Source organism: Neodiprion lecontei, chromosome 5, assembly GCF_021901455.1.
Source record: "Neodiprion lecontei isolate iyNeoLeco1 chromosome 5, iyNeoLeco1.1, whole genome shotgun sequence".
Lineage (NCBI taxonomy): Eukaryota > Metazoa > Arthropoda > Insecta > Hymenoptera > Diprionidae > Neodiprion > Neodiprion lecontei.
The window spans coordinates 8,047,393-8,075,383 of NC_060264.1; the positions used below are offsets into that span (position 1 = coordinate 8,047,393).

The 27,991-nt window shown below is 36.9% G+C and overlaps 1 protein-coding gene across 2 annotated transcripts; it reads right to left on the minus strand.

Annotated features, from left to right (window-relative positions):
- Window positions 1-39: 39 nt before the first annotated feature.
- Window positions 40-27,991, minus strand: LOC107222099 (synaptic vesicle membrane protein VAT-1 homolog-like). Of its 2 annotated transcripts, XR_001525634.2 has the most exons (8): window positions 27,417-27,991; window positions 16,252-16,381; window positions 8,993-9,208; window positions 4,373-4,521; window positions 3,956-4,115; window positions 3,455-3,881; window positions 3,227-3,311; window positions 40-2,869 (listed from the first exon to the last, which is right to left on the minus strand). XR_001525634.2 is itself a non-coding variant. In XM_015661317.2 (7 exons), exons 1-7 carry the CDS (start codon window positions 27,731-27,733, stop codon window positions 3,286-3,288), a joined length of 1,425 nt encoding a protein of 474 aa, XP_015516803.1. In that variant the 5' UTR covers window positions 27,734-27,991; the 3' UTR covers window positions 40-3,285. The 2 variants fall into 2 exon arrangements, 1 of the variants encoding a protein (XP_015516803.1); XM_015661317.2 differs by having other exon boundaries at window positions 40-3,311.

Sequence of the window (27,991 nt, forward strand, 5' to 3'; positions counted from 1 at the left end):
GGTAATAATTGATGTAGGAAATAGAGTTTAACGCAGACGTGTTTTTGAAGCAATCTTTAATATAGCAACATAGTCAGTCTTACAATAATAAGCCAAAATACAATCTTCATATCAAGCTGTTTGGAGTAAATGAGATATTTTTCAAATTCATTCTGGTTCCAAAAGATACATCATTTTTGCAACGGTATAATTTTATCCGCTCCATGGATAAATTTTACACCTTATACATATATATAATGAGTTACCATTGGCAACTTAAATTTCATTGACTGGATTCTGAGTTGCCAAAAAATCTGAAACCTAGAATAAAATTAAATTTATACAACGTTTTGGCGTGAATAAAATATGCTAGTTTGCAAACAAAAAAAAAAAAAAAAATAATTAAAAATATCCGTGTGTTATATTGTACATTTTATTAAAAACTGAAGATCTTCCTTCATACTGTTTATAATTCTACAGCTGGTTTCAAATATAATAATTAACTACATTAAAAATACGTATTCTTAGATAATAATTTAGAAAAAATATGAAATTATCTCAGCAAATTACAAAATATGTGATCAGATACGTTTTTCCTCTGCGACAAATTCAATTTGAAGCTAGCTGTATACATCGTAAATTAATATCATGGTATTATTATCGCCTTTCTTCATCTAAGAATACAGCGGTAGAAAGAGTGCCAAACTTTTTTTTATTTATACACCTCAGACTTTGTAGTGACATCAGAACAGGAGTGTGTTAAACTTTTCTATGTATGTAAAACATCTATGTATCTACGTACTTGCAGTTGTTCCGAAAAAATTATACACGAAACGCACTACATGATTATAAAACTATGCTCAAGCTATCAAAGGTTTTGTTGTTTACATACATTGGATATAAATACTGTTCCTAAAAACTCTTTCTTCGACCATATCCTTAGTCTATAAACTAAAATAGAGAAGATAGTTGATACAAATATATAGATATATTATATTATAATAGATAGGTATTTGATGAAACATTTAAAGCCTTACGTAAAATTTACATTGTGTGTTGTATATATTTTTTTATCATTCAAACATGTAGCCGCGATTACTGTGTATTGGCAAATTTCCTCTTTTTTCACTTTTTTCAAATTAAATTATTATACATATACTTTTTACTGCTAGCATAGCGTTTTAATATAACTATTTATATACACACACATATATATGTATATATATAGGAATATTCAAAAATTGGTAGATATTTTTTAAAGTACAGCATTAGTAGTATCAAATTCACTAAACTGGCTATAGAAAATTGATCCGATGTTCCTTGTCAAGATATGCACTTGTGTTCTTATTAAAAATTAATTGAATACATTATACATTTCAATAGTTACAAGAGATATCAGGTTTACAACGTTAATATGAATTACCAAACATATGAATAGTTGTTTTTTCAGACATTATTGTTATGTTTAGTTGCATGGTATTCGTAATACTCAGCTTTGAATTAATCGCGTTCACTTTTTTATCACCATTGAAATGTACTACATATCGCAAAAACTGAATTTAGTCGATGTATAGGAATAGACGTTAGGCATATTATCTAATTATTTACTCGCCGTGAAAATTTATAGTGAATGTGTATACCGAATAATATTGACTAACTAAGAATTACAAATTACAAGAAATTGAGTAACAAATATTTTTGGCGGTAAATTTGCGTAATTTTTCATTCTTGTGTCCTAGCTAAAATATCTTATGCTAATTGGATTCTACGTGCACGTGTTTACGTGCAATAATGGTAAATAAAATTTGTATGAAGTGATGAAAATAATGGAATAAGATTTTTCTTGTCAAGTAACTAATCGCAGGATTATGTCGAAAAATGTGAGATTAATCTTCACATGAAATTAAAATCTCAATATGTAATTTCAGCTTTTTTTGAAAGCGACTTTACCATATAACTTTCCATGTAAAATAATTTGATACAATCACGATTTTTAGAGAGTTCGAATAATTCGTTGGTTATTAAAACCTTCGGGTCACCAGGAGACCGTTAATTAGAGCGCCAAATGGTTAAAGTTTGACTTATAAAGATAAATATCCACGCAGTAACTATTATTTACGTTTTCTTGTGCAGCACTTCTACTACATGCTTCTATAAGATTCTAAGTTTCTCAAGGCTCATTCATACATTGAGCTACGTTTCAATTCTTATTTGTGAAATAATATTGTTTGCATGCGTGTACCTTGGATAAAAGTAGGAAAAAAGTTTTGAAAGATTATTAGTGTCTGCAAAACGCGACAATTCAGATGATTTCGAAACGCTTGTTCTATAGAATTGAAATTGAAATGTAGCCCAGGTAAACACACACAGTGGCCACGATCAACTATGTTTCAAGTAGTTATGTATTTATATCAAAACTGAGCAATTTATTGTAAAAATGGCAATGACAGTATCATAGGAATAATAATCAGGATTTGAAAAATTCACTATTAAAAAGCTTGTAATTTTGTAGACAATGTTCATAACGCGTCAAAACTTTGGTATGTGTAATCGAACTGTGGCTCAAGGCAATATAATATGCACGAGTGTATGTATAATAATATGTATGTATGAAACATGGATGCTGCCACCATGTGAAATATTTTTCAATCTCTCGCATACAGCTTAGTTTTTAAATTCAAGTGATTCAAACCTCGATACATCATCATATATTATTCAAATTACAAGATAGGTATGCAAAAATTAAAATATAGGTATTAAAAATAAAATTGATATTTACGTTAGAGACTAACATGGACCACGTCAATTGATATTTGGTTGATTTGTTTTTATAGGTAGCAAATCTTCAATTGGATATAGGAGTCCACCCTTTTAGTAGATGAATATGTGTCTGTGTAATAAATTTGAAGCGATTTAGAATAACGATTCTGGCATGTTTTTTTCATTTTGTAATGTTTCATGCTTCTGTTTTACAAGTTAGAAACAAATCGTTGGATACACTCCTTTTAAGCTAATATCTTACAGAAATGCAGCACACCCCACGGATTTCAATCTGTAATTGATATTGATCATAGCGGGGTGTTGCTTTTATTGATTTTACAACTTTTCCATTAGACAGAAATTTATTGATAAAATATTTGCATGACGCTTAACGAATCTTTTTGATTAAACTTAGCAGCCCAATATAATAACATATTTTTTTTTCAATCTGTGATGAAACTGTTTAACATTACAAGATTATTCTTACTTTTCACAGACAATCGTGTGCAGGTCTTTTTAATTTGTAGATTAGCTGACACCGCTAATTCAACTCGATTCTTTTTCTTTGGAATCTGAAACAAATACATTAAACAAATAGAAACAAAGTAATCGTATTTTTATGTAAGAACAAAAATTTTAAATACTTCGTCAGACTTTGGTAGAACTACTAACTTAGCTACTAGATACACAGATCATTTCAATTTAGTCACAGTACCGGTGTCTGATTTGTCTTCCGATGTTCCGTTAGTTAGTTCTGGTTCCTTCTTCTTATCGCCATCAGTTGATTCCACACTAGAAGCCTTTTTATCGTCAACGCTCGCAGCCTTCTTTTCCTTTGCCTTACCCTTGGCGGGCGTAGCTGGTTTCGGTTTGGGTTCCAGGCTAGGATCCAAAACAATCTTTCCAATATTTTTCCGGTCATGCATCTTCTGCATGGCTTCTGGGACATCTTCTAATGCCCAAGTAGAATCCACAACGGGTTTTATCTTTCCGTCAGCCCATAATTTGTACACTTTGTCAACGGCTTGTCTAACGAAACCCTGTCCGCCGTGTTGATGCATCAGATGACGTAAATTGAAACCGGAAATAGATTTGTTTTCATCGAACAATTTTGGAGGAGACACCTTGTCGACTTGCCACCACTGCAAAGAATATATGCAATGTTAACAGTTGCAGTCCATATATAAATACGGTATCGAAGAATATCTCTACTCACGGATCGGGCAGCCGAAAACAAGCTCTTAGTTTCGCCAGTTACAAGGTTGCTTGAACCGTACAGGATATATTTCCCCATCGGTTTAAGTAGAGCATATCCTCTGTTGCATTCTTCGCCACACATGCAATCCAAAACGATATCTACTCCTTCTGGAGAAACCCTGAAATAATTAGCAATTGTGTCATAATTAGAATATTCCCTGTAAAAATTTAAGAATTCATTTTCTTCAACGAGCTGTGGGAATTGTAATATTTTTTCTCAGAAGTAACTTTACAATCTCGGAATAAAAATTACCCGTCATTATCGAGTCATGTTAATTTCAATATATTCAATTGAATGAACTTGACAATCAGTGAAGTTGTTCTTTACTTGATAAAAAATACTATATTTGGGTGTGTCGTTAATTGTTGAACGTACTTTCTCACTTCTGCGCTGTAATCAGGTCCTCGTTCCAACAAGTGATCAATGGTTCCAGCTTCTTTCAGAGCCTCGTGTTTAGACTTACTGCATACTCCGAAAATTACGACATCCTTCACAGTTTTCGCTAATTGAACAACCGCTTGGCCCTAAAAGTGAATAGAAAAAATAAACTTAATTTCGAGATACAAAGATAATCGCTCTGACCATGATGGTCATTACCTAGTGTAAGATCCAACGTTTAACGTGATCAAATATTTTTAAATAAAGTCGTAAATCTTACAAAACATTCCAAAGTGACTGCTGCGAATATAAGTTGGTGTTCAATATACTTTCACATTTGTATTAGTATAAGGACGAGTACAAGATAGAAGATCATTCCCTCAGTTCATACGGTATGAAACACTGTCTCATTGAAACAGTTTGAAAATTAATCCAGCGCGGTATGGATTTTGAACAGAAGAAGGCATTCATGACAATTTCTGAGAACTCAGCCCCGATGTCTTGAAATTTTTATACACACATATACCTACTTTCTACTCTTTAACTTATCAGGTCCGAAGTAAGAAGACATCATGGAATTTAAAACCGTATGCTGTTTTTCTACCCTGTACAAGTGAAATTCCATCAAGTTACTCCCTACAGTGCATAAACGGACTATATATAAAAAGTCTAAGATAATATTATTTCAACAAATAATAACCACCGCGTTTCTTTTGCTCCAGACGATCCCCGTCTTCCCATCACACGCGATATCAATCTTTCATTTAATTCGGAGCATATGTATACAGGGCATTCCACGTAATATCGATCAAGATCTGAAATTTAGATTTAGATTTGTTCCAGAATTTTTTATGCAACGTACTGGTCGAAATATAGATCCCATTTTTTGTTTTTATTTTTTTTTCAACTACCTTTATCTGAGATGTGATTTAATCTGCTATTTAATAATAAAAATAAATTTTTCACATTAAATGAACTAGTAAAAAAAGGTCTAATAATGTGGGTTGAAATAGGCACATTTAGAGAATCAGAATGTAGCGAATATATTGTGACATAAAATATTCATTACTTATAAATTTTTATAATTATTATTTTAAACTACATATCTTTTGTTGTTATGCAAACTCCACTTCTAACAAGGGCTCAAAAGTTTTGTTACATCTTACTGGATTTTTCAGAGATTTTTCAGGTTTTAGAAAATTAGTGTTTCGGAAGTAGTAAATTAAATTATACCTCAGATCGGGGTTGTTAAAATGTCTTGACAAAAAACAGAGTTGTCCATTTGGACTTGTACAGTCACGTAAAAAATTCTGGAGTAAATTTAAAATCTCAATTTCCGATCTTGATCGATACCTTGTGGAATGACTCATATCATATAGACAAGAAAAACCGCTAGAAAAACTGCGGGCGACATGCATGACTTGATTACAAATGATTACATTCCTATTATCGATATGAAGAGAAAACCAGGCCAAATCTACAGTATTATCTGGATTTTCTCAGGTGATATGAAAATGAAATTATGCATGATAATTACCGTCCTATACTTAAGAGTTTTGTCGGATGTCTCATAATCGGAATATACCGGCCGTGAAATTGGTTTTCTACGGATAAATAGGAAACTTGATAATTACAAAACGAAAGAAGACAACACAAAGATAATCTCTTCTTCAGAAATTGTACAACAAAAAATTGAGTTGTCTTAGTGGAAAAAGAGATAATTAATGTCGATGACTGTTGAAATATCTTTAGACTGTGAGCCTACTATACAGTAGTTCGGAAGATAACTTTCAAACAGATGTGTACACCTAGTACATATCATTATGTATAAATATATATCTATATATATTTATATCTCGTGATCGTTTTTCATGTGCTTTGACGGTTTATTGACAATCGATTTTACGCCTTGGACGTACAGCGTACAAAAGAATCGCATCAGTTTTATTGTGTTCAGAATTCCCAGCGAAAGGATAAAAAAAATGTACAGTAGACGCGAACCTGTTTTGTTATAGTCTGCGTGGTTTTATATGAGTACCCAATTATTCGATTCTCGACATCGCTCGCGACATAGAAGCAACAAAATTAAATTTTCCTCGTATTCCCAATCGTGACAATAAAATTACATAACCCGTGTTATCAATGATAATGTTTGTAGTAAGAAAAATTACCCCAACTATCAAACGTATCCGAGAAGGTATGTACTCCAGAGAACGAATTTTACGTTCTTTCAAAAGATTCCATCAATAATTGTTGATCTCAGTATGCCTACGAAATGAATTGAAAAATTCTGCAACATCTCAATGTTGAAATTTTATAGAATAAAATCATATCAGATTTGATAAAACAAAATTTTTCTATTTTAGGAATATCAGAAAACGATATCATCAATAAAAGTGTCTGTATTTACAAGTTATTCAAAAAATCCCTACGTTTCGCAGATAATTGTAAGATTCTCATTATTGCAATGCTAAAAATTTCAAAAGCCATATAATCCATCTTGTTACGGGGTGCAGAGTTCAGTTGCATATATATTGTACATAGCTATCAGTCTGTAAATTATAAAACATTAACATTGGGTATTCGAAATGTGTTGGTGGACCGAACACACTTTACGCATCGACACAGACGTGTTCATACGCAGAGCGACTCGAAAGTGATTTGAAACGGTGTGAACGATATTTGAAAGCAGAGTGTGCGTGTATTTCCTTCCCTCCTGCGTAGACCGGGCGGGGTCTCAACGCGTAGGGGTCGATGGTCTCCTAGCAACGTCGAGAGGTCCGCAGCATCCCTCCGTTGCACCCTATATATGTACATTTGAACCTATGTAATATACATATATACTACACGTCGGCCAGAATTCGCCTCACGACGCGACGAAAGGAACGGGTGGCCGGAGGGAACAGTAGGGAAAAAAGGGAAGGAAGGCTACGATGTTTTCTTACCGTGTCGAAGTCTATGTATGTGATACTACAGGGTTACGTGTATGCGCGTCTGCACCTCGCAAATTGTTATATCTATATATACATAAGTTGGGATTAGACGAAAGGATATATAAGAGAGGGATGAGGAGGAGGGTGGGGGAGGGTAACGAAAACCTCTCTCTATGTACCTGTTGAGTGATATTGATTACCCACCTAACATATGGTCACACTGGATCTCTGCAGTACCATATTTATCCTGTTAAGAGCAAGGACCGATTTTGAAAGTGCTCTATATATGCACGGATAAACAGGGGACGAGGATTTATGCCATGTAACTTATTCGTTAGACAAGGAAATGAGATTCATGGTTAACGTCGGGCGTCTGGTTTTAACGGCGTGAGCGTTTACAACATCCTGATATTTTTCGATTTTTCACTCGGGAAGTACCGTCTATTTTTTTTTTTTTTTTAACGACACATTGAACACTCACGAGGTACTTTGTATAATGGAGCTATACCAGTGATGTGCATAAATTTCGTTTCTCTCTGTATTTCACAAACAATACGCATTACAATCAAGAAACTCAAAAAAAAAAAATTTTTTTCCTTCAAAACTAAGCTGTATCGTAACGCTATATATTTTTATTGATTTGATTTGAATTTTCACAATTTTGACGAGGATGAAAAGAATTCATGTGGATTCTAGGAATTATGATTCTAGATTATAAAAAACAATACCCAACTTCCTCCAAATCCTCAGTTCAAAATTTTCTTTAATTTCTTTCCAATATTATATTCTTGTGTATGCATTCCGAGAACAGAAATTCGTATTAATACCACAAAACTTGTGAAATTCAATCTTAAATTCGGATATCAAATCAAAAGTCTCAACTTTGAAGTAAAGGTTAGAGTCGTACAACTTCTGCAATAATTCGTGACGGAATAAAGTTTGTTTTTTCTGTTCAGCCAACGTTGTAAACATACACTTGTCCGCAGTGATTCCGAAACGGCTAATTTGATGGACATATCACTTACGTTGGCAGTGCAGAATCAACCCGCAGCGCCACTGCCGGCCGGCAGTGAAACACCCTTAATCTTTGTAAATACAACACAACCCATGACCGTAGAATTCCGTATGTATTCTTGGGTTATATTCAACGGTCATGTTACGTTTAAAAACAATTAAGTGTGTTTCACAACCGGCCGGCTGCGGCACTGCGTGTTGATTCTGCATTACCAACATAATCGAATTGTTAAAAATAAAAAAAAGTATTAGCCGTCTCGCAATCACTGCAGACAACTGTACATTTGGGGACAATGAATCTGAGACGGCTAATTTTTTACACTAGACAGTTACGTTGGCAACACAGAGAAATCTACAGCGCCATAGTGGGCCGAGCGCGAAACAAACTCAATTTCAATAAACATAACTTAACCCATGACCGTCGAATCTAACCTTAAAATATCGCGTGGATAATAACTTGTTAGATTGACAGGTATTCTTCGGTTAGATTCGATGGTCATAGGTTATGTTACGTTTATTGAGATTGAGTTTGTTTCGCGCTGAGCCGACTGTGGCGCTGTAGGTTTCTCTGTGTTGCCAACATAACTGTCTAGTGTAAAAAATTAGCCGTCTCAGATTCATTGTCCCCAAGTGTATATACTCAGCAATTTCCATGACAATACAAACTTACCACACCACCGCCGGCGCTGTGTACCAAAAGACTTTTCCCCGGGGAGAGATTCGCCAACTCGAACAGCAGTATGTAAGCAACCGTGTAGTTCATCGTGATCGTAGTTGCGTCCAGGTAGCTCATGCCGTCGGGGAGCGTGAATACGGACGTGGCAGGTACCGCGACTAGTTCTGCCCACGCCCTGTGATCCGGTAAAGCCACGACCCTGTCACCCACCTGTAAAAAATCAAGAGGATCGTCATGATTATGATTATTATTGTTTTTATTATTACTGTCAGTACGAAAAACCAATGAGCATAATCGTTAAATTGGGTCGATATTCCTGGAGAAATGGAGAGGTTAGCTGCTCTAAAACGTAAGACGAAACGGCGACACGTGTGCTACACAAATTTCAGGGTGCTAAGTCGAGGGCAAACAGAATTGTATGCTTTGGGATTTACAATGTGTGTTTTTTCTTCATCTTTTTATTATATCAACGGCAGCGTGTTTGCGGGGTTTCCCCTGTTTCCTACAATAAAACGTAAAAATTGGGGAACTTGGAGTGTAGTACCTTGATATAGGTATGTTAGGTAGTGTATTACATAAGGTAAATGTTTGCAATGTGTAACATGGAAGCGGCAGGATCATAAAAAACGTCCGCGAGTTTAACTCATACCGAACGACGCCATACGCTTGTCCTTTTATGCGTACAGATTGAACCGCGATTAATGCATACCGTAAAACCATTTCTCTATTATTGTAGGTATACGCGTATACAGGAATAAAGACTACTGCAGTTATACATATTGATATAATATCGTTGATCACGAAACAAATTTCAGACAGTGAACTGATTTATACACAGTTATAAAATTGAGCGGTACCGATTAAAGTTGGGACATAAAATTGTACATGATGAAATATGAAAAAATATAGGCATATAACCTATACAACGCTTGCTTGACTTGGGAAGACAATTATGCGGCTTTACTGTCGCAATGCTTACCCAAGGTTGAAGATCGACGAAGAACATAACCGCTTGTCCTGCGGACTTGATAAAAATAGAATATTTGCATTTTTAAGGCAAATAAAACGTGGATTATAATTTGATTAATTCTTCGTCGTGAAATTTGAAAAGGTATTTTTTTAATATTTGTTTTTCATACGTCATATAATTGAAATCGGAAGGTATAATGATTGAAACTTAATACTTATACTTGTGTACGATTACAAAAATTGTAAAATTTCGAATTTCTAACCTTGATAAGATAAATTTATTGCAGTACACTATACTTGGCAAATCCACCATTGTACATCAAGATAAATTCCTAATTACAGGCGTTACTGTCTACATTCCTCGATTGTCCCAATTTTTTTTTATCACAAATGAAAAATATACTTCAGAATACGAGGTGAAAATAATGTTTATTATATTTTCTTGTAACTACTGAAGAAATTGATGTCGAATTTTGATACTAGTGTTAAAAAAAAATAATATGTATCGATCAGAAACTATAATTATACGTTAGAATAGTTGCTTAATTGTACCAATATTTCTTACTAGTTCCAACAATATTTAAACCAGTGTTATATAACGGTGACAGTTTCACTAGAATTTTTCATTAACCATAATACGAAATAAATTTTTTTTTTACTATTGGTGTCCAACTTATGCAGTCTCGGTAATTGGAAAATCGATTCTATACCACATTACAGGTATAGTACAAATCAAGTTTTTCCCCGCGACGACAGGAATACGCGCCGAATGTCTGCAACGGTAGGGTCGCAACCCTGAACTTTGAACTCTCGCCACGTGCGAACGACCCTCGGGTTGTAGGAAGGGGTTGCCGGGCGGTTTTACGACCCCTGGAAAGTCGAGTGGAAAGACTCGCAGAGCCGGGTTTTGCCGAATCCTGATATACGGATTAGGATCAAAGATACATACCCGTCTGCGGTTTGCGAGCGAAATTTAGCTATTTCTGTACATCGCACAGTCATATAATACATTTATCATAACTCAAACGTAAAATTAGACGATTTTGGCCCCCTGGTGAAAATGAAAAAAAGACGCTATTTCCTGACGAACGATGTGCGCGTTGGGAAATAATGTCTATTATTCATTTTCAGCAGACATGTTCATACCCAATTTTTATTATATTCGCATTCGCCTCCGGCTCGTGTGGCTAACTTCACACTCCCTCAGAATCGTCACTTTTTCCCACACGTTGCACACACTAAGAGAAATTTTTAGTTCCGGTTACCGCTCAGTCCTTAACTATTTTCATTTTTTACCACAATCGTAAAATATAGTTCTAGGTAGAAAATGAAAATTAGTTTTTCCTTCTCATTACGATCACTGTTGCTATATTTTCTCGTAACTGTTGCAAAAATTTAACGCTTGTGTAACAATAAATTGATGTTAAAGCCTTATTTAACTAAAAAAAGTCGAGTAAACCTCACAAACTGATTTTGCGTTGCGATTACCAAAAAACGATCGACGATAGCGCAAAATGGTTACGCGTACTTCGTTTTTCGTAATTCCAACATATTCAAACAGTTTTTTCAACGACACCTGTATTACTGAATTTTTCTAGTTACTGTAAAAAATGAAATTTTTCTCAGTGCAATATATTATTGCCAAATTTGACCGCCTCGATTTTCCCTGCCTCCCTGATGTATCTTATACACATACTATAAGTTGTATGTACTCTCTCTGTGCGTGTGTGTGTTATATAGGCATAATACGTAGGCTCGGAGTGCGACTGATTAAGAAACTTCGGGCCGAACCACTTTACGACTCCCTCCGCATGCGGCAGCGGCGCTACGGAAAAAGGAACTCGCTGTGGGTACATATCAGAGGGACAACCTTTTCAGCCCCACGGTCCCTTGTATGTATTCTTCAAGTATTCAGTCATCTCATTCCCCTTTGACTCTTGATTTAGTCATTTGGGCGTTGACTTTTTATTCTTCTTATTCCGTCACTGCCCGCATAAAGAACATCCGGTCTAGCTGCAACGCGTATACGGGGGGGTGTCCAGTCGACTTTTTTCCATATTGAGACGTATGTAAAACATCCATACGAAACATGCCGACGGAAAAATTCGATATCAGAATATTTCGGAATATAAATAGCTACATATATTTGCCGAGATTGCGCCAAACTTGAAGAGTAGAATTCTACGGTGAGTTTTTACCGACTGAGTAAAATGTCGCCAATTTTTATTATTATCCAAACTTACGCACGGCTGATGTGAAAATGACGTTAGTCAGCGCAATTCTACACGAAATACCGGATACAAATAAATAAAAAAAATGTTTTGTCTTACGCAACAATCAAGTGTCAAAATATTACGTAAAATTTTACTCGATCGATAAAGTCTAACTTTGGTATTCTCTTAAATCTAGCGAATAATTCCGTGCAATGAGCATTTCAATTATGCGGTGAAAATTCATAAAAAATTTACCGTTCGCGAGAGGTGAAAAATATACGAGCTCAAAGACAATAATTGTGAGTCGAAACGTGCGATGTATATCGCATGATGAAATGAAAACACCGTATGTAAACGGTGGAGGAAATGCGGCAAATGTAACAGCAAATAATAACAATTTAGCTACCCTTTTCCGCACATTCGACACGCGCCACGTTTTTACATAACAGGAATGTATACACATGGTCGTATACATACGATATATACGTAGATTATGGGTAATATACACGTACGCCACCGCACGCAAGTGTCACATTTCAGTTTATAACTCGAACCGAGTTGTGAAATGAAAAGTTTTTACTGTTAACAAATGACCTATTAGTTCTAATATATAGTATTGATAATTTTAACGAACTACTGACATTGTAACTTTCAGCGTAATGGAATTTGTTTGAAAATTATCATCTGAGTAATTTGTTGAAATTAAGAAACTTAATTTGCAAGTGAATTGATTTAATTTTTTCACCCCAGGAATTGACGAGTGTGTTGAAGTCGGAAGGAGATATTTGTAAAAAAACAAAAACAAAAAATAGATTATTCACTGCAATGCTAAAAACCAGTTTTGTCAGGCAATAAGCTAAAAATTTTTCTTTCAAATATATCCGATGATAAACTAAAAATTTCATATTCCGACCAAAATATTGTTGAAAAATTTTTGGTATTGAAATTCAAATATCTAGCCGCGAGCACGAATCGATAAACAAGTTTTAAAGAGCGTGTCAGAATTTGAAATCGATTGTCGCGATTTTGATTTTAACTTCATTGAAAAAATTCAAAAATATTATTGAAACTATAAATAATAAGGTCGTCAAACTCAAATTGCTCTGAATGTTTCCATGTTCTGAAAAAAAAGAACTAAAAATGGAAACGATTTTAGACCGTCTAAGTTGTACCTCCACCCCCTTAAGACGGCTCTGATTGTAATTTCAACAAGCTGGTCTATCAGTCGCGAAAGCGTCAAAGGGGGAAGCTAGGTGAAGAAAACCTAGCGAAGCCTAACCGATAGAGGCGTGACTTTTCAACCAAAGCACGTGCAGCGTATCAGGGTTTCATTTCCATCGCTCACATATCTCTACCGCAGGGATATATATATACAGAATTAAATTGCGGTTTAGATTCCGCAATCCAGCGTGTGTGACACGTCCGGTTTTGCGGTAAACCTACAACTGACAAAGACCGCCGTGACAAAGACTTCTGCAAGTCGAATTGCTCCGCGCATGGATTTTACATGTTGAGAGAGTAAAAAGAAAAGTGTTTCAGTGAAGAATTTGTCGAAAATAATTTTCCAAGAAAAATCTACAAGAATCTACTAGATTTAGAAAAAATCTTCAAGTGATTCCAAGTTTTTGTTTAAAATATGATAATTTTCTATCTTCAAAGAGAGATCTGTTCGGCTTGTAACGAATGTAATAATTTCACAAATATTCAGCATATCTTCACTGATAAAAATTTCATTTGTTACAGTAACTAGAAAAATTCGGTAAAACAGGTGTCGTTACAAAAAAAAACTGGTGTGCAGCGTAAGGATTAACCCTTTCATTCACAGCCTTATCACAGCGTATTCACAACTTCAAAATGATCTTTCTTACTTCGTGTAACCCCAAAAATCCTCAAGTAACAAGTTTCGTCTAGAATCATCGAATTTTGATAGTTTTTCGATATTACACCCGCCGTATTGGATCCGCCATCTTGGATTTAGATATTATCAAATTCTGACTTTAGATTCGTGATCAGCGATCCCAGAAAACCCCCGATCAACAAAATTCCAAGCAAAACACTGAGTTGAGAAATGTGTCACTGAAAGGGTTGAACCAATATTTCTAAGGTTTGAAAAATAAAAAAGAAAAACATGATTTTTCTTCAAATGTTTCGTCGTATGTTACAGCGTTGACGTTCCTGTTACTGCAATCTCGGACAAGTCAGAGAAAAAAAAAAAAAGGCAAATTGACAAATAACAAAAAGTAACAAATCCACCGATCCGCGTGTCGCATCAGATTCACATCGGCGCCGGCGACTAATAGACGCGTCTGTGTAGTATGTATTTATAATTAATAACACAGGTGCCTGGCGCCTCGCATCCACCTCACGCATGTCTGGATCTAGGTAGACAACTGGCGTGAGTCACTCACTGATCTATGCATGGATGCATGGATGTATATACGTGTATATATGTATATAAGGAAAACACCAGCGCGCATGTAATATAATGTATGCATATGTGTGTGCGCGCGCCTATTTATGTGCCCTACTGCAATTTATTCACGTTGAATATCGCTGCGATTGCAACCCCCGGCGAAAATTGCATAGTATGCATGTGTCGCGCCCTGCGGACCTCGGGAAAATTTTCGCGTTAGCGTGACAAAATTTTATATGTATGTATATAATAATATCTTCTGCGTTATAACGCGTGAAGGGAGGTTTTACTTTGACGAGGCTGAAGTTGGTAACGTTAACGTATGGAAAGACATGAGTTAAAAAAATCATTACGGTACGATTAACCGAAGAATTACTTTCCGGTAGTTGGCTTTTTAAAATTATACATATATGAGTATGCCTCGTTTATCATCGTTTACCAAATTTCAGACGATCCGAAAGTTCCGAAGTAACGATTTTCCTCACATGCATCTCTGCAATAACGATCCGCCATCTTGAATTTTTTAAATTTCATTTCAGATTTGTAATTAGCCACCCCGAAAATCACTGCATACAGTTTTTTCACCGAATTTTAGTAAGTTTGAAATTTTCATTGGCCGCGTTAGATCCGCCATGTTAAATTTTTGAAATCTAATTTCAGATTCGTGATCAGGGACCCCGAAAACCATGGAATACCATCCTGTTATAAGATTTGACTCAGCACAATAATTCGTGTCTCAGAGGGTTAAACGATTATAAAGCATCGTTCGTCACGTACAATGAAATAATCCGCAAATATATTTGAAGTGGTAGTAAATTGGTTTATTCCTCGATTAAGAGAAGAAGAAGAGAAAAAAAAAAGGTCAGCAAAAACGGTTCACTGTGCAATATAAATATACTACAGATGTTTTATCCTTTCCAAATTCCACCATTCCTGTAACAACACTTTCATTGAATTCTGCAGCGTAGATAATATATCCACAGTAAGAGTAATCTTTTATTCTCGTACGCACAGTAAAAATGTATATAGTTATCTATAGGTATATTAACATTACAGGACAAGCCTGCACAAGCACTTTATCTGTGAGAAGACAACGTTAATCTTCCCCCCAGAGGATTCCCGAGCACTTTCTTTCCTTTATACTCTGCACTTGCATTATCTTGGACATCCGCTCAGCTTTTGTTATACGGAAGGCTCAAAGCTTGATCGTGTATACATATGCGTGTGTGTGTGTGTGTGTGTGTGTGAATGTAGCTTTGTACGCGTCTGACAATCAGCTTGAAGATCGTTTCCGCATTGTGTCGCCTAATCCTCCGCACAGTGTGCTCGGCGCGGTTATAATAAACACGCATTGAGAGACATTGGCATCGATATGACACCGTGTATACGAAATAAAGTTTGAAAATGAAGTAATAACTTTGCGATATTTTCCGAACGCGATGTTTGAATCTCATGAATAAAACTTGATAGAAAAAGAAGCAGCGCAAAATTTCCACATTGCAAATATGAAACTTTTCCAGTTGATGTACGCATGTACCAATGTCGGTACATAAGACATATTTCGTCGTATCTATAATATGTGTAGAGGACAAGTTTATATCTTAAACTGTATGATAAAATTTATAATGTAAACTTGACGTATATAAGGATTAACGTACCTTGAAGTTCTCGACACCTTCGCCAACCTGTTCGATGTCACCGGCGCACTCGACGCCCATAATGAACGGGGTTTTCGGTAAAGAATCTATCGCCCCCTGCCGCGCCATGAGATCTTGGAAATTGAGACCGCTGTAACATCGTTAATAAAGAAAAATATAAAATTTCTTTCGCTATACATACGCACTCTGTAAAAATGAGAAACTGGGGGGGGGGGGGGGGGGGCATCAAAGCATACGGAGTGAATTGCTAACCATTAAATGATTCAATTCTTTCAGTCACAGTGGCAAGTATTCTTATCAGCTATTTTATATCCAGTATTTTTTGTATATTTAGATAACTTTTCAGCATATTTCTTTACAGTTTTTTTTTTTTTTTTGCTATTTCTGACAGTATACCAACAGGTTTTCAATGCTCGAGAGTAATTAATGCGGTATAATGTAAATTATTGTTGTTAGAAAGAAATTGATTGAAAAGAATCTTGAAAATTGAAGGAATAATTAATTTCAGAGAAAGTAACCCCTCTACGCATATAAATGTTTTACATAAATTATAGATCTTTGGCGTTACTGATTAAGAATCTGAACTCAGATATTGGAAATTTAGTACGACGAATCCATTCAGCGACCCCAAAAACCTCTGCATAGTGTTTTTGGCCGTAATAGATCGAATTTGAAATCTTCGTCCACCACATTGGATCAGTCATCTCGAATTTTTAAAATCTGATTTCAGACTCGTAATCAGCGACTCGAAAAACGATAGAATAATATCTTGTTATAAAATTTGACTCGGCACAATAATGTACGGCCCTCAAAGAGTTAATGCGCATGCGCTAAAGTTCGTGAGCGTTAGCAGTTGTTTTGTCAGGGCGACCAACGTTCATAAATTCAGATGACAGGTCGCCGTGATGTATGTAACCTCAAAATTGTTACAGCTGTCTGTAATCTGAGATTAGGAATGTTGGTCGCCCTGAAAAACCAACCGCCATATGGTCGTTAGAAATTCACTCCTGTATATCTCTGCGAGTATCAACAGATGATCTTACGATTAATGAAATTCATTAAACTTTTATTCAAATTTTGACACTCCAGTGCCACCACACTGACGGAAATTTTTAGTTCCGGTTACCGCTCAGTCCTTAACAATGTTCATTTTTTACCACAATCGAAAAATACAGTTCTAGGTAGAAAATGAAAATTAGTTTTCCAGCTGTTACCGGAAAGTCTGGTATTCTTTCTCATTGCGATCACTGTTACTATATATTCATTTGACTGTTGCGATAATTCAATGCTCGTGCAACGATAAATTGACGTTAAAGCCTTGTTTAACGAAAAAAAGTCGAGTAAACCTCACAGACTGATTTTGCGTTGCGATTACCAAAAAAGGATCGACGATAGCGCAAAATGGTTAGGCGTACCTCGTTTTTCCCAATTCCGCAATATTCAAACAGTTTTTTTTTTTTAACGATACCTGTTTTACTCAATTTTTCTAGTTACTGTAACAAATGAAACTTTTCTCAGCATGCACGCACCCTTGAACTTAGAAGATAACGTTGAAAATACTAAGACGAGACTCGACGGTCTCTTTCTTGGTAAAGGTGCCTGCGTAATGCGTATGTATTCCTGGCTCCCGACACTTGAATAATAGAAAGGACGAGAAGGCGTGCTTTATCAAGAATCGGGTGCCTCGCGAGTTTGGCGTCGCGTGAGACGCCGGCAGCTCGAGGGCGTCGCGACGTCTGAACAACGTACACATACAACTACACCCACTACACGTCTTGTTGTCTGTACAGCGGTTACGATCCACATACGAGTCGAGTCGAGTCGAGTCGAGTCGCTCCTCTATCCGGAGGATCTTTCCTTCCGTCTATGAGGTGCGTGCCTGGTTGAAAAAACACGTGCGTTGTAAAAGATGAGTGTGTGTTTGGCACACGTGTGTGTGCGCACAGTGCACGGGTGTAATAACGAGTAAGCCCAGAGCTTGCATACCGCGTTCCCTGCACCACGTGATGGGAATATGTATTCTATTTCCGTATATAGCGGAGTAGGGGGAGCATCCCTTGTATAATCTTGCGGTTTTGCATTAGTAGGAGGAGGAGTACAAAGTTGTTGAATACAGCGGGTGCAATTCACTTTTCGAATTATATTATTACACTCGCGAAGGAATATTCGCTACATATTACACGGTGAGAAGATTGAAGAGGGGATTTAACTCAAAACTGCAGGAAAAAACAAACGCTTGCTAAAGTTTTTGGTAAAAAAAAGAAATATATCCCTGTCAGCTTTATTTTTTACTACAAATATTGAATGCGTTTTACGAAGTTTATTTTAATGAAAAAAAAAACAAAAAAAAAGAACCTAACGTTTTCCTTCATTTTCTTCAGTTTTTAGTAAAATATGCTCTTTTATTCTCTCCGTTTAGGTATGATTGTCAACAAAAAATCGGAGCATGTAATGAATTTCATTATAAGTATAAATTATACATGAGAAATCTCGAAATTCGTGAACGCGAATATTAATATACAAACATATATGCATGTATACATATACTATACATACACGTACTGCAATCGAATTTGACACGAAAAGATACCAATATACGTAACACAATTTGCGTACGTCTAATTTGTATTCTGAATTTGTTTAGCAAAATTTAGCGACAGCACACGTTCCAGTTTAACGCCGCTTGTATACATATATATATATATATACACATACATATATATATATATATATATATATATATATATATATATATATATATATTCTACAAACTTCAAGTTGTATAATTATTATCAGTTGCGAATTGTTATAATGCAGATAATTTATTCGTAATTACTTGGCGGGAGTTAGATTAAACCTTCCATTATTCTCCGTCGTTCTAAACTCGTCGCAAATTACATTTATATTCACTGCATAGATATACATATAAATATATATACGGTGTCTAACTTGTACAGCTATGTTACGCAGCGGTATAGTTAAGAGACTACCGACTGGTAATTTACGATGAACGGATAGATTTTCGGAATCTTAGATATTTTTTCGTAGTACTGACTGGATAGAGCAAAATTAGATATATGTATATGCTAGGGTGTTGCTTTGGTCGTTTTGGAATTCTTTCGACTGTACCCCAAAAATATTTTCATATTATAAAGAAAAATATCTCCTGTGAATACACAATTTTTTGGATAACATTAATACGTGCCGGAGGACGATTGAAATTTTGAATATGAAATACAAAAAATAATTTGGCATGAGGGCATGCAGTATTCCGTAGATAACGACACTCGGACAAATTTAAAAAATGATAATTTTGTGAAATACGAGAGAGTTTTGAGACTGGGTGTATGTTTTTTTTCTGCTTTTATGTTAAGTTGGAAGTATGAACATTGTTCTGAAGCATGAAATTGATTATTTTATTGATAAAAAAAACAGTAACGGAATGGCAAAAATAGGGTGGTTTTAGGGCGGAAAATTAACTGCCTTGGGTACGTTTAGGGGAAACCTTCAGTTTCAGAGTACTTATAAGGGAAGAAGAATAAATAGGGTACTTTTAGGAAAATAAGGGGAATCGCTGTGTAGCGTGAGAAGTAAATGGGGCGGGGTTGGAAATTCCGAATTTGAAAAGTTCCGAAAGAGCGTAACTCCGACGAGTTAAAGTTCCGAAAGTGCGAGAATGGGAAAATTTAAAAATCTGAAACGTATAAATTAAGAATGATCGAAGACTTTCGGTTCTGTAAATTCCTGGCTTCATGAAATTTCACCACTTTGATCTTTCTTTGTTTTGGATTTCCAACATTTTTACGTTCGGAATCTTGGTCATTGCGATTTTTAGTTTTTCTGATTTTTTACACCCACTCGTTCCGTAAACTAGTCCTAAACTTCCGACCATTCGAAACATTGAGGTTTCGCAAGGGTTTGATTTCTTTGCTTCAAGCTTCGCCACCGAATAATTCGGAATTAGGCTCTTTCGGAACTTTTCAAATTCGGAACTTTACCCCGCTCCAAGTGAATAAAGTAAGACGCTGTGCTTCAAGGATCAGCTGTAGGCAAAAGCGAGAGAGAAGTTCGAACGACACGCAACTTGCTTTCGGCCCTTCTGTCTTTTCATCGATTAGGTAGTCGGGTAGGGGATATAAAGGTAGGCGTAAGGTAGCCTGAGCCCAAACCCAGACTCGTCGAGCCTGCAGACTGTCTGGCTGGTGCACCGTCGGCCTCCAGACTACAAGGCGCCCTGGACTGCAGTAATAAGTGGTGCAAGGCACGCAGGAAGCCGGCATTACTGTATAAGCTGCCGTGACATATACGACGACGATTTTTATCTATACAGAGTGGGTGGCTACCGCAGTCAAGGATTTGGATTCCAAGACTATTCGAGGGGGAATTGATGAGAGTTAACTGCAAAAAATCAGAAGAACTGAAATTTGGAATGACCAGAATTCCAAGTAGCACTGAGAAAAATTTCATTTGTTACAGTAACTAGAAAAACTCGGTAAAACAGGTATCGTTAATAAACAAAAACTGTTTGAATATTGTTGGAATTACGAAAAACGAGGTACGCCTAACCATTTTGCGCTATCGTCGATCCTTTTTTGCTAATTGCAAAGCAAAATCCGTTTGTGAGGTTTACTCTACTTTTTTGGTTGAACAAGGCTTTAACGTCAATTTATCGTTGCACGAGCATTAAATTTTCGCAACAGTTAAATGAAAATACAGTAACAGTGATCGTAGTGAGAAAGAATAGTAACGGATACTAGACTTTCTGGTAACAGCTGGAAAACTAATTTTATTAATGTTAAGGACTGAGCGGTAACCGGAACTAAAAATTTCTCTCAGTGAGAAATCCACAGAACTGAAAATCTTGGATCATTCGAAATTTCAATGTTTCAGATTTTAAAACTTTCTTATTCTCGCACTTTCGGAACTTTGAATTGTCGGAGTTACGCCCTTTCGGGATTTTCTCCATTCGGAACTTTGATGTTTCGTCGAAGTTTCATTTCTTTATTTTAAATTTCACCGGCAAAAAATTCGGAATTCGTACGCTTTCGAAAATTTTCAAATTAGGTATTTCAACCCCGCCCTTCATTAAGTGGTCATAAATAGTTGCGTTATTGTGCAATAAAACGCATATTTTTCTATCGACTTCCCAAACGTATATATATATATATATATACGAAAGAGTGCAAAGTTTTAATCGGTTCAAAAGTTTGAACAAAAAAGTATAAAAAAAAAAGAACAAATAAGTTTAATTTATTTCTTCAAAGCAGAGGATTGTTATTAAACAAATTCTCTCGTTATTTTTCACCAGATAACATTACGCGCTATTGATGTTTTCGTTTTCACGATGAAAATAATCAATTATCTTCTGATATATACTTACATGTACGTATACATGTAATCGGTGTATCTATTACACATTGTCGATAATACATAACACCTAAATGTATATACATAAGTTCGCTGTATAAATCCATACAAAAATAATCACACACACTGACAATACTGCGGTGCTGATAAGCAGGATAATTATACGTGTAAAGCATTACAAAGAACGCGTGCGTGAGACTTTAAATACATATGTAATATGCATATAAGGTATATATTATAAACGACAAAGAGTACGTTACTTTGCATATTTATCTACGAATGCACTTGCAGTTTTCGCATATGTATGCGCGTGTGTGTGTATACGTGCATTACACGCAGTTACAAGTTAGGTGTGATTGTTTCATTTGTGTCTTCTCTCCGACAGATGCTTGATAAACCCGTGCGTTAATACTTGCTCATTCTATCGACGATGAGAGATTCTTCTTCGCTGTACACCAGTAGAATAACACACCAGCTGTACGGTAATTGTCCAAGTAAATTGCAAAACTGTTTTTCTCCAACTCATTCCACACAGACACACACACACACACACACACACACGCACCTAGTATCTCTTTTTATAAAGCGAAGTACATACAAGATAAATCTCCCCGCTGCAAGCAGCTTTCGCATTTCTCTCATGCTGTGCTGTGCTGCGGCTGCAGTAATTTATACATATATCGGACAATCGATCATTCCAGACTTAGAATTTCAATTCTACGATGAATTGAAAAATACCGATTGCTGTAAACCAAACGATCTTGTGAACAATATGTATAGAATTGTACCTACAATAACACACACGCAATTAAGAAGGTAGGAGTAAAAAAAAAAAGTCTGCAGAGGTTTTGTATACGTTCGTAAATTCTGTTGTCTGAGTACTGACAATGAACTGTACAACATAAGGGTATATTTTCCCGGATTTGAAGCGGATTAAAGTGAGACGGTATGGGTAAAAGTCGAGTCGACCGGCACCTGTCGATATGCGGTGACGAGAAAAAAACATACACAGACATGCGCACACGGTAGAACGTATAATCGAAGAAAGGAAAGAGAGATAGGACGTGGTATGTACGTGGAGAATTGCGCGTGACATTATTGACAACTTAATATTACACCAAACGTATGTAGCTTTGTTTGGTCGCTTGCATTGAATAACTATACAGGTACGTTGTAACGTTGGTATCACTGTACACACTGATTAACCATTTGAGTCACACATTATTGTGCTGATTTTGAGTCAACTGTTGGCAACAAGGTAGCAGGTATTCCATGTTTTTTAGGACCGCTGATTACGAAACTAAAATCCAAGATGGTGGATTTAATATGGAAGACGAGAATTTCAAATTTGATCGAATGTGATCAAAAGACTCTATACAAGGGATTTCGGGGTTGCTGAATGGATTAGCTATGCTGAATTTTCAAAGTTGCATTCAGATTCGAAATCAGCGACCCAAAAAAAACCCGGGACAGAGTTTTTTCTCGGACTTGAAATTTTCGTCCGCCATGTTGGATCCGCCGTCTCGAACTTTTAAAAGCCGACTTCAGATTCGTAATCAGCGATCCAAAAAACTTATAATTTATGTAAAACATGTATACGCGTAGAGGGGTAACTTTCTCGGAAACAAATTATTCCTTCAATTTTTGCGACTTTATCAATTGATTTGTTTCTAACAATAATAATTTACATCATATTAGAAATGGCAAAAAAAAAAAACGCAAAGAAATGTTTTAAAAATTCTCTAAATGTACAAACAATGTATATAAAATAGGTGGTAACAATATTTATCACTATGATTCAAAGAGTTAACGGGCATTGCACAATTAACCGACGAAGATAACGAAGAGAGTGAGTATATTATTTTTCTACCGCGTAATTTATAACTCCTCTCTCTCTCTCTCTCTCTCTCTCTCTCGTCTGCAGCGCATACATATTACAGTACATACTTTAGCATACACTATACTACATACACACAATATATATGTATATAATAAATTTTTCTCTTCAAACATTTTCCCTCCCTCTCTCCTATCTTGGTATAAATGTATTTATAGGTTATATCTTTTTTGTTGTTCAAGCTGACCCATCTCCGCGAAGTCGTTTAGTAGAGAGGTATTATAATAAAATTACCACGCAGTGAATACATGGATGCATATCGGTGGTGTAAAATACATGTGTAACACACATATGCGCGTAGAAAACGCAGGATGATTAACGACTGGTAAGAATCCTGCGCTATGCCTGTGATCATTATAGTGCACATCCTGAATCTGTGTTATACCGCAGATGGTTTTCGCCCCGGTGAAAATGGGTAATCGACGTTCGTACGTCGCATTGACTGTGTAATACAAGGTAAGCTGGACTGTAGAATCCTGCCTCCGATACGAATTATAACACGTGGTGGTGTGTTTAGGGGTGCAGCAGACCGGAGGAGTAAAGCGTTGAAGCAGATGTCATTCCGTACACGGCGTTGACGATCGCGATCGCAGCTGGCTTCGTCAAGTTTATACATACCGGAGAGCGGCGTACGTGAGAGGATGTATGCATGCATTAGGCACGTAATACGAATGCAGGGAAAAGTTGAGGGTGAACAACGTCGGAGCCGGCCCGCTGGGCGTATACGAAAGGCGACATGACACACACGTGCAGGATAAAGAGAAGAAGAAGAAGAAGAAGAAGAACAGGAGGAAGAAGACCCCCTGAAGTCAACCAGGTCGAACGAGTTTCAGACGTTGTCTTGGGTACATCTCGACAAGGGCGAACGTAACAAACAAACTAGAAGAAATACGAAGAGGAAAAAGCAAAGGAAAGGAGAAAAAAAAAATAAATAAATAAATGGAATAGAGACAAGAAAATAAATAATAAAGGTAAATAGAGATACCGGAAGAAAAAATGTCGCTGTGAGGCTATTCTTCATCGAGCGTATAGACATAATATTTTTATAAGTGGAATACCGAGTGAGAATGAAATGTGAAGGCTTTCTATATACGGGTAATATAAGAATAATATGAATAGTATAATAGAGTACGAGAATTCGGTTAAACGAACAAACACTGCGATTAGTACCTGAACATGTATGAATGATTTTGTGTATACATACAAACGAGATTTGAAAATGAATTCAACGAACGGAAGTACGATCGCTTTTGTTTGTGTGTTACGATACAATTAACATTGCAGGAAACAATTGAATTAAGACAAATAAAATCTGACTCGGTTAGATAGAATTATCTGAATTCGTTATATTGCATGTGAGAAAATTCGAATTGTTTCAAGTGTAAGAGGAAAAATGGAAAGAAGAAAGGAAAAATTCAAGCTTTGAATAAGACGTCGAAGGGATCAGAGTCCACGCATAGGATAATTTAAGTTAATTAATCCTTTGAGTCATTGATACTTTGATAAGTACTCTTACCACATATTATATAGAAATTTTTTGAATACTTAGAGAACTTTTCAACATATTTCTTTTGCGGAGTTTTTGCTATTTCTGATAGTATATTAATAGGTTTTCAATACTCGAGAGTAATTATTGCGATGTAATGTATTGTTGTTAGAAACAAATTGATAAGTTGTTGGGGTCACTGATTACGGATCTGAAATCGAATTATAAAAATTCAAGATGGCGGATCCAACACGGCGGACGAGAATTTCAAATTCGATCGAATTTGAAGAGAAAACTCCGTCCATGCGTTTTTAAGATTATCGATTACGAATCTGAAATCAGATTTTGAAACTTAAATATAGCGAATCCAATCAATGATTCCGAAAACCCCTGTATAGAGCTTCTTGGCTGAAATCGATCGAACATAAAATTTTCGACCGGAATACTGGATCCGCCATCTTGAATTTTTTAAGTCTGATTTCAGATTTGTAATCAGCGACCGCGAAAACCAAAGAATACCATCTTGCAACAAAAGTTGACTCGTCACAATAACGCGTGACTCAAAGAGTTGAAAAACAATTGTAAAAAGAGAGGTGAAGAGAATTGAGAAGGCAAGAGGCGCGCTGTGCAATCCGTTGTTCGTTAGCGAGTAAGAAGGAAGTTTGAATCCGATTTACCGGACACACCCTGCGGGTTCGGGGCGTCGCGACGCTCAGACAGTGGTTCTCCGCGTCGATTTTCATTGCGTAGGACGACGCACTTGGCACCAAAGTGTCTATAGGGTGGCGGTATTGATCGGGCCACACCCCATGGGCCTCAGAACGTACGCCTTGCCCAATACCATGGCATCCCGTATACATTACGCCGCTTGATCATCCGGGCCTGATAATAAATATGCGTTGCAACGAAACAGGAAAATATAATTCGGACGATGATTTTCGATCCGTATCCATAGGACGGAGATACGATGTTTAAAAAAACACGCGATACCTCAGCGCGGAAAATCTATGGTGGTGTAATTTTACATTTATCACGGTATAACGCGACGCGTCGCAGAGAGTCGCAGGTCAGAGATAGCGTCCCTGATGACTGGACGAATGACGCGTCAATCGGCGATATACGAGGGACACCGAGAGGTGTTCGTTTGTGTCGTGTCTCATGATTGTACCGGCCAACAGTCAGCCATCGTGGATTTATCATGTTTATTCGAAGAATTTTTTTTCCTCGGCAAACTACGCGGATATTAAAAATGAGATATATGTACGTATTTACTCGTATATTTTTATCGAATCTCAAACGCGTCAACATTTTATAGGTACTAACGTTTGTACGATATTTTTATAATTATGTTTTTTTTTTGTTTATCTATTCTTATACACTCCTACTAGTGTAATAACGTCGAAGATGTTATTACACGCAAGACCGGGGTGAAATTCCTTCAGCTCTAATGAAAGACGCTTTGTTTTTTAGTTACTACGACTGATAAGAATGACTAATTACCTCCTAATATCTCTCCACGACGGAATATGAATACCCTTCTTTCAGGATCAGACCTGCACGAAGTGCCGGCTTTGACCCTGGAGTCGAGAAAGTTCTATCTCCCGAAGAAACTACTGTAACGTAAGCAAGACACACGTCCTGGACTCTGGATGAAAAAAAAGAACATAGGTATCATGCAATTTTGCGTCAGGTTTGCGACATGAGAGAATTAGTCGAATTGCCGAGGCTCGTTTTACTCTGCAGAGAAAAATGCTCAAGTTCTGTAAAGTTTTCGAAAGTAACGAAAAAACAGTTCGTTGGGGTTCTATAGATATTTAAAAAAATTGGATCCCCTTTATTTTTCATTCTTGTCATCTCTCTGTCTCTCTCTCTCTCCCTCTCTTCCTCTTCGTGTATCAACGACAGCGGAGTGACGCGCCTTCGGGCGGTAGGAAACTAATGCACCCGTCGCGTCGCGTCGTTTACTATATAATAAAGCGATGCTCGACGTGAGTCACGCGTAGAAATGCATCAACGGCAGAAACAACGGACGATCGGCCGGCTCTCACGTGTTCTCGCCTCGACCTCTGCTGCGATTTGTCAAAATTAACGAGGCGAATCCCAGGCTTCCAAGGCGCCTGAATAAAAGTGCACGTTAGGACTCGCTAACGTCACGATCGCAGTTTCTAAACTCGACTATTATGGAAAAGCCGTTGCGCGACGTCGAGCGAAGAAAAAAAAATGACGATCGAGAAAAATCGCCATCTTTATGCGGGCGATACATGCCAATGATGTACGAAGAACAAAAGAAAGTGAGAAAAACAAAACGCCGGCTGGAAGTTGAGCCGTCGTTTGTTTGCTGACATTGACAGAGGAGCGACGGGGAACTTCCGGCATGCAGATAGATGGATCGCAAGGGCGTTTTCGGGTACTCACCATGCTTTGACGCGAATAAGAACCTCGCCCTCGCCGAGCGCCGGTTCGGGCTTGCGAAGAACCTTGACGCTCTTCAATCCGCCAAAACCGTTGAGAACGATAGCCCGCATGTCTTTCGGCTCGGGCGACGGCTTCTCCTCGCCGTTTTCTTTAGATTTTTCGCCATCCCCGTTCTCCTCGGCCTTTTTCTCATCCGCGGACTCCTTCTGTCCCTCGGTCTTTTCATTTTTCGCCTCGTTCTCGTCCTTCGCTGCTATTTCCTGGCCCGTTTTATCCCCCTCTACGGTCGGGCTGGTCTCATTTTTCTCTTCGGCCATTTTTCGGCTTTCAAACGCGGCGTGTGCGGCTTCTCGATTCCCTTTGTCTTTCTACCACCGGTCTGCGTTACCTGACTTTTGCGTATATCTGCAAAACGGGTTATCGTGTTTCCTCTCTATGTACCTCTGTGTCTTCCTTGATTACCGGCAACTCAGAGCTCGATTTCCTACGATTTTTAACGCCGAATTTACTAGCTAACTCTGCAAAGACTACACTACGTCCTCACGAGACAAGCTCTGACAGCGATCTGACGCGCA

Bases quoted from the DNA above. Each gene is read 5' to 3' on its own strand.
- LOC107222099 (XM_015661317.2), bottom strand. From the start codon at position 27,733: ATGGCCGAAGAGAAAAATGAGACCAGCCCGACCGTAGAGGGGGATAAA. The intron at 3,882-3,955 runs GTGAGTAGAGAT...TATTCTTTGCAG, and splicing joins TGTTTTCGGCTGCCCGATCC to TGGTGGCAAGTCGACAAGGT. The intron at 3,312-3,454 runs GTACTGTGACTA...TATTTGTTTCAG, and splicing joins GGAAGACAAATCAGACACCG to ATTCCAAAGAAAAAGAATCG.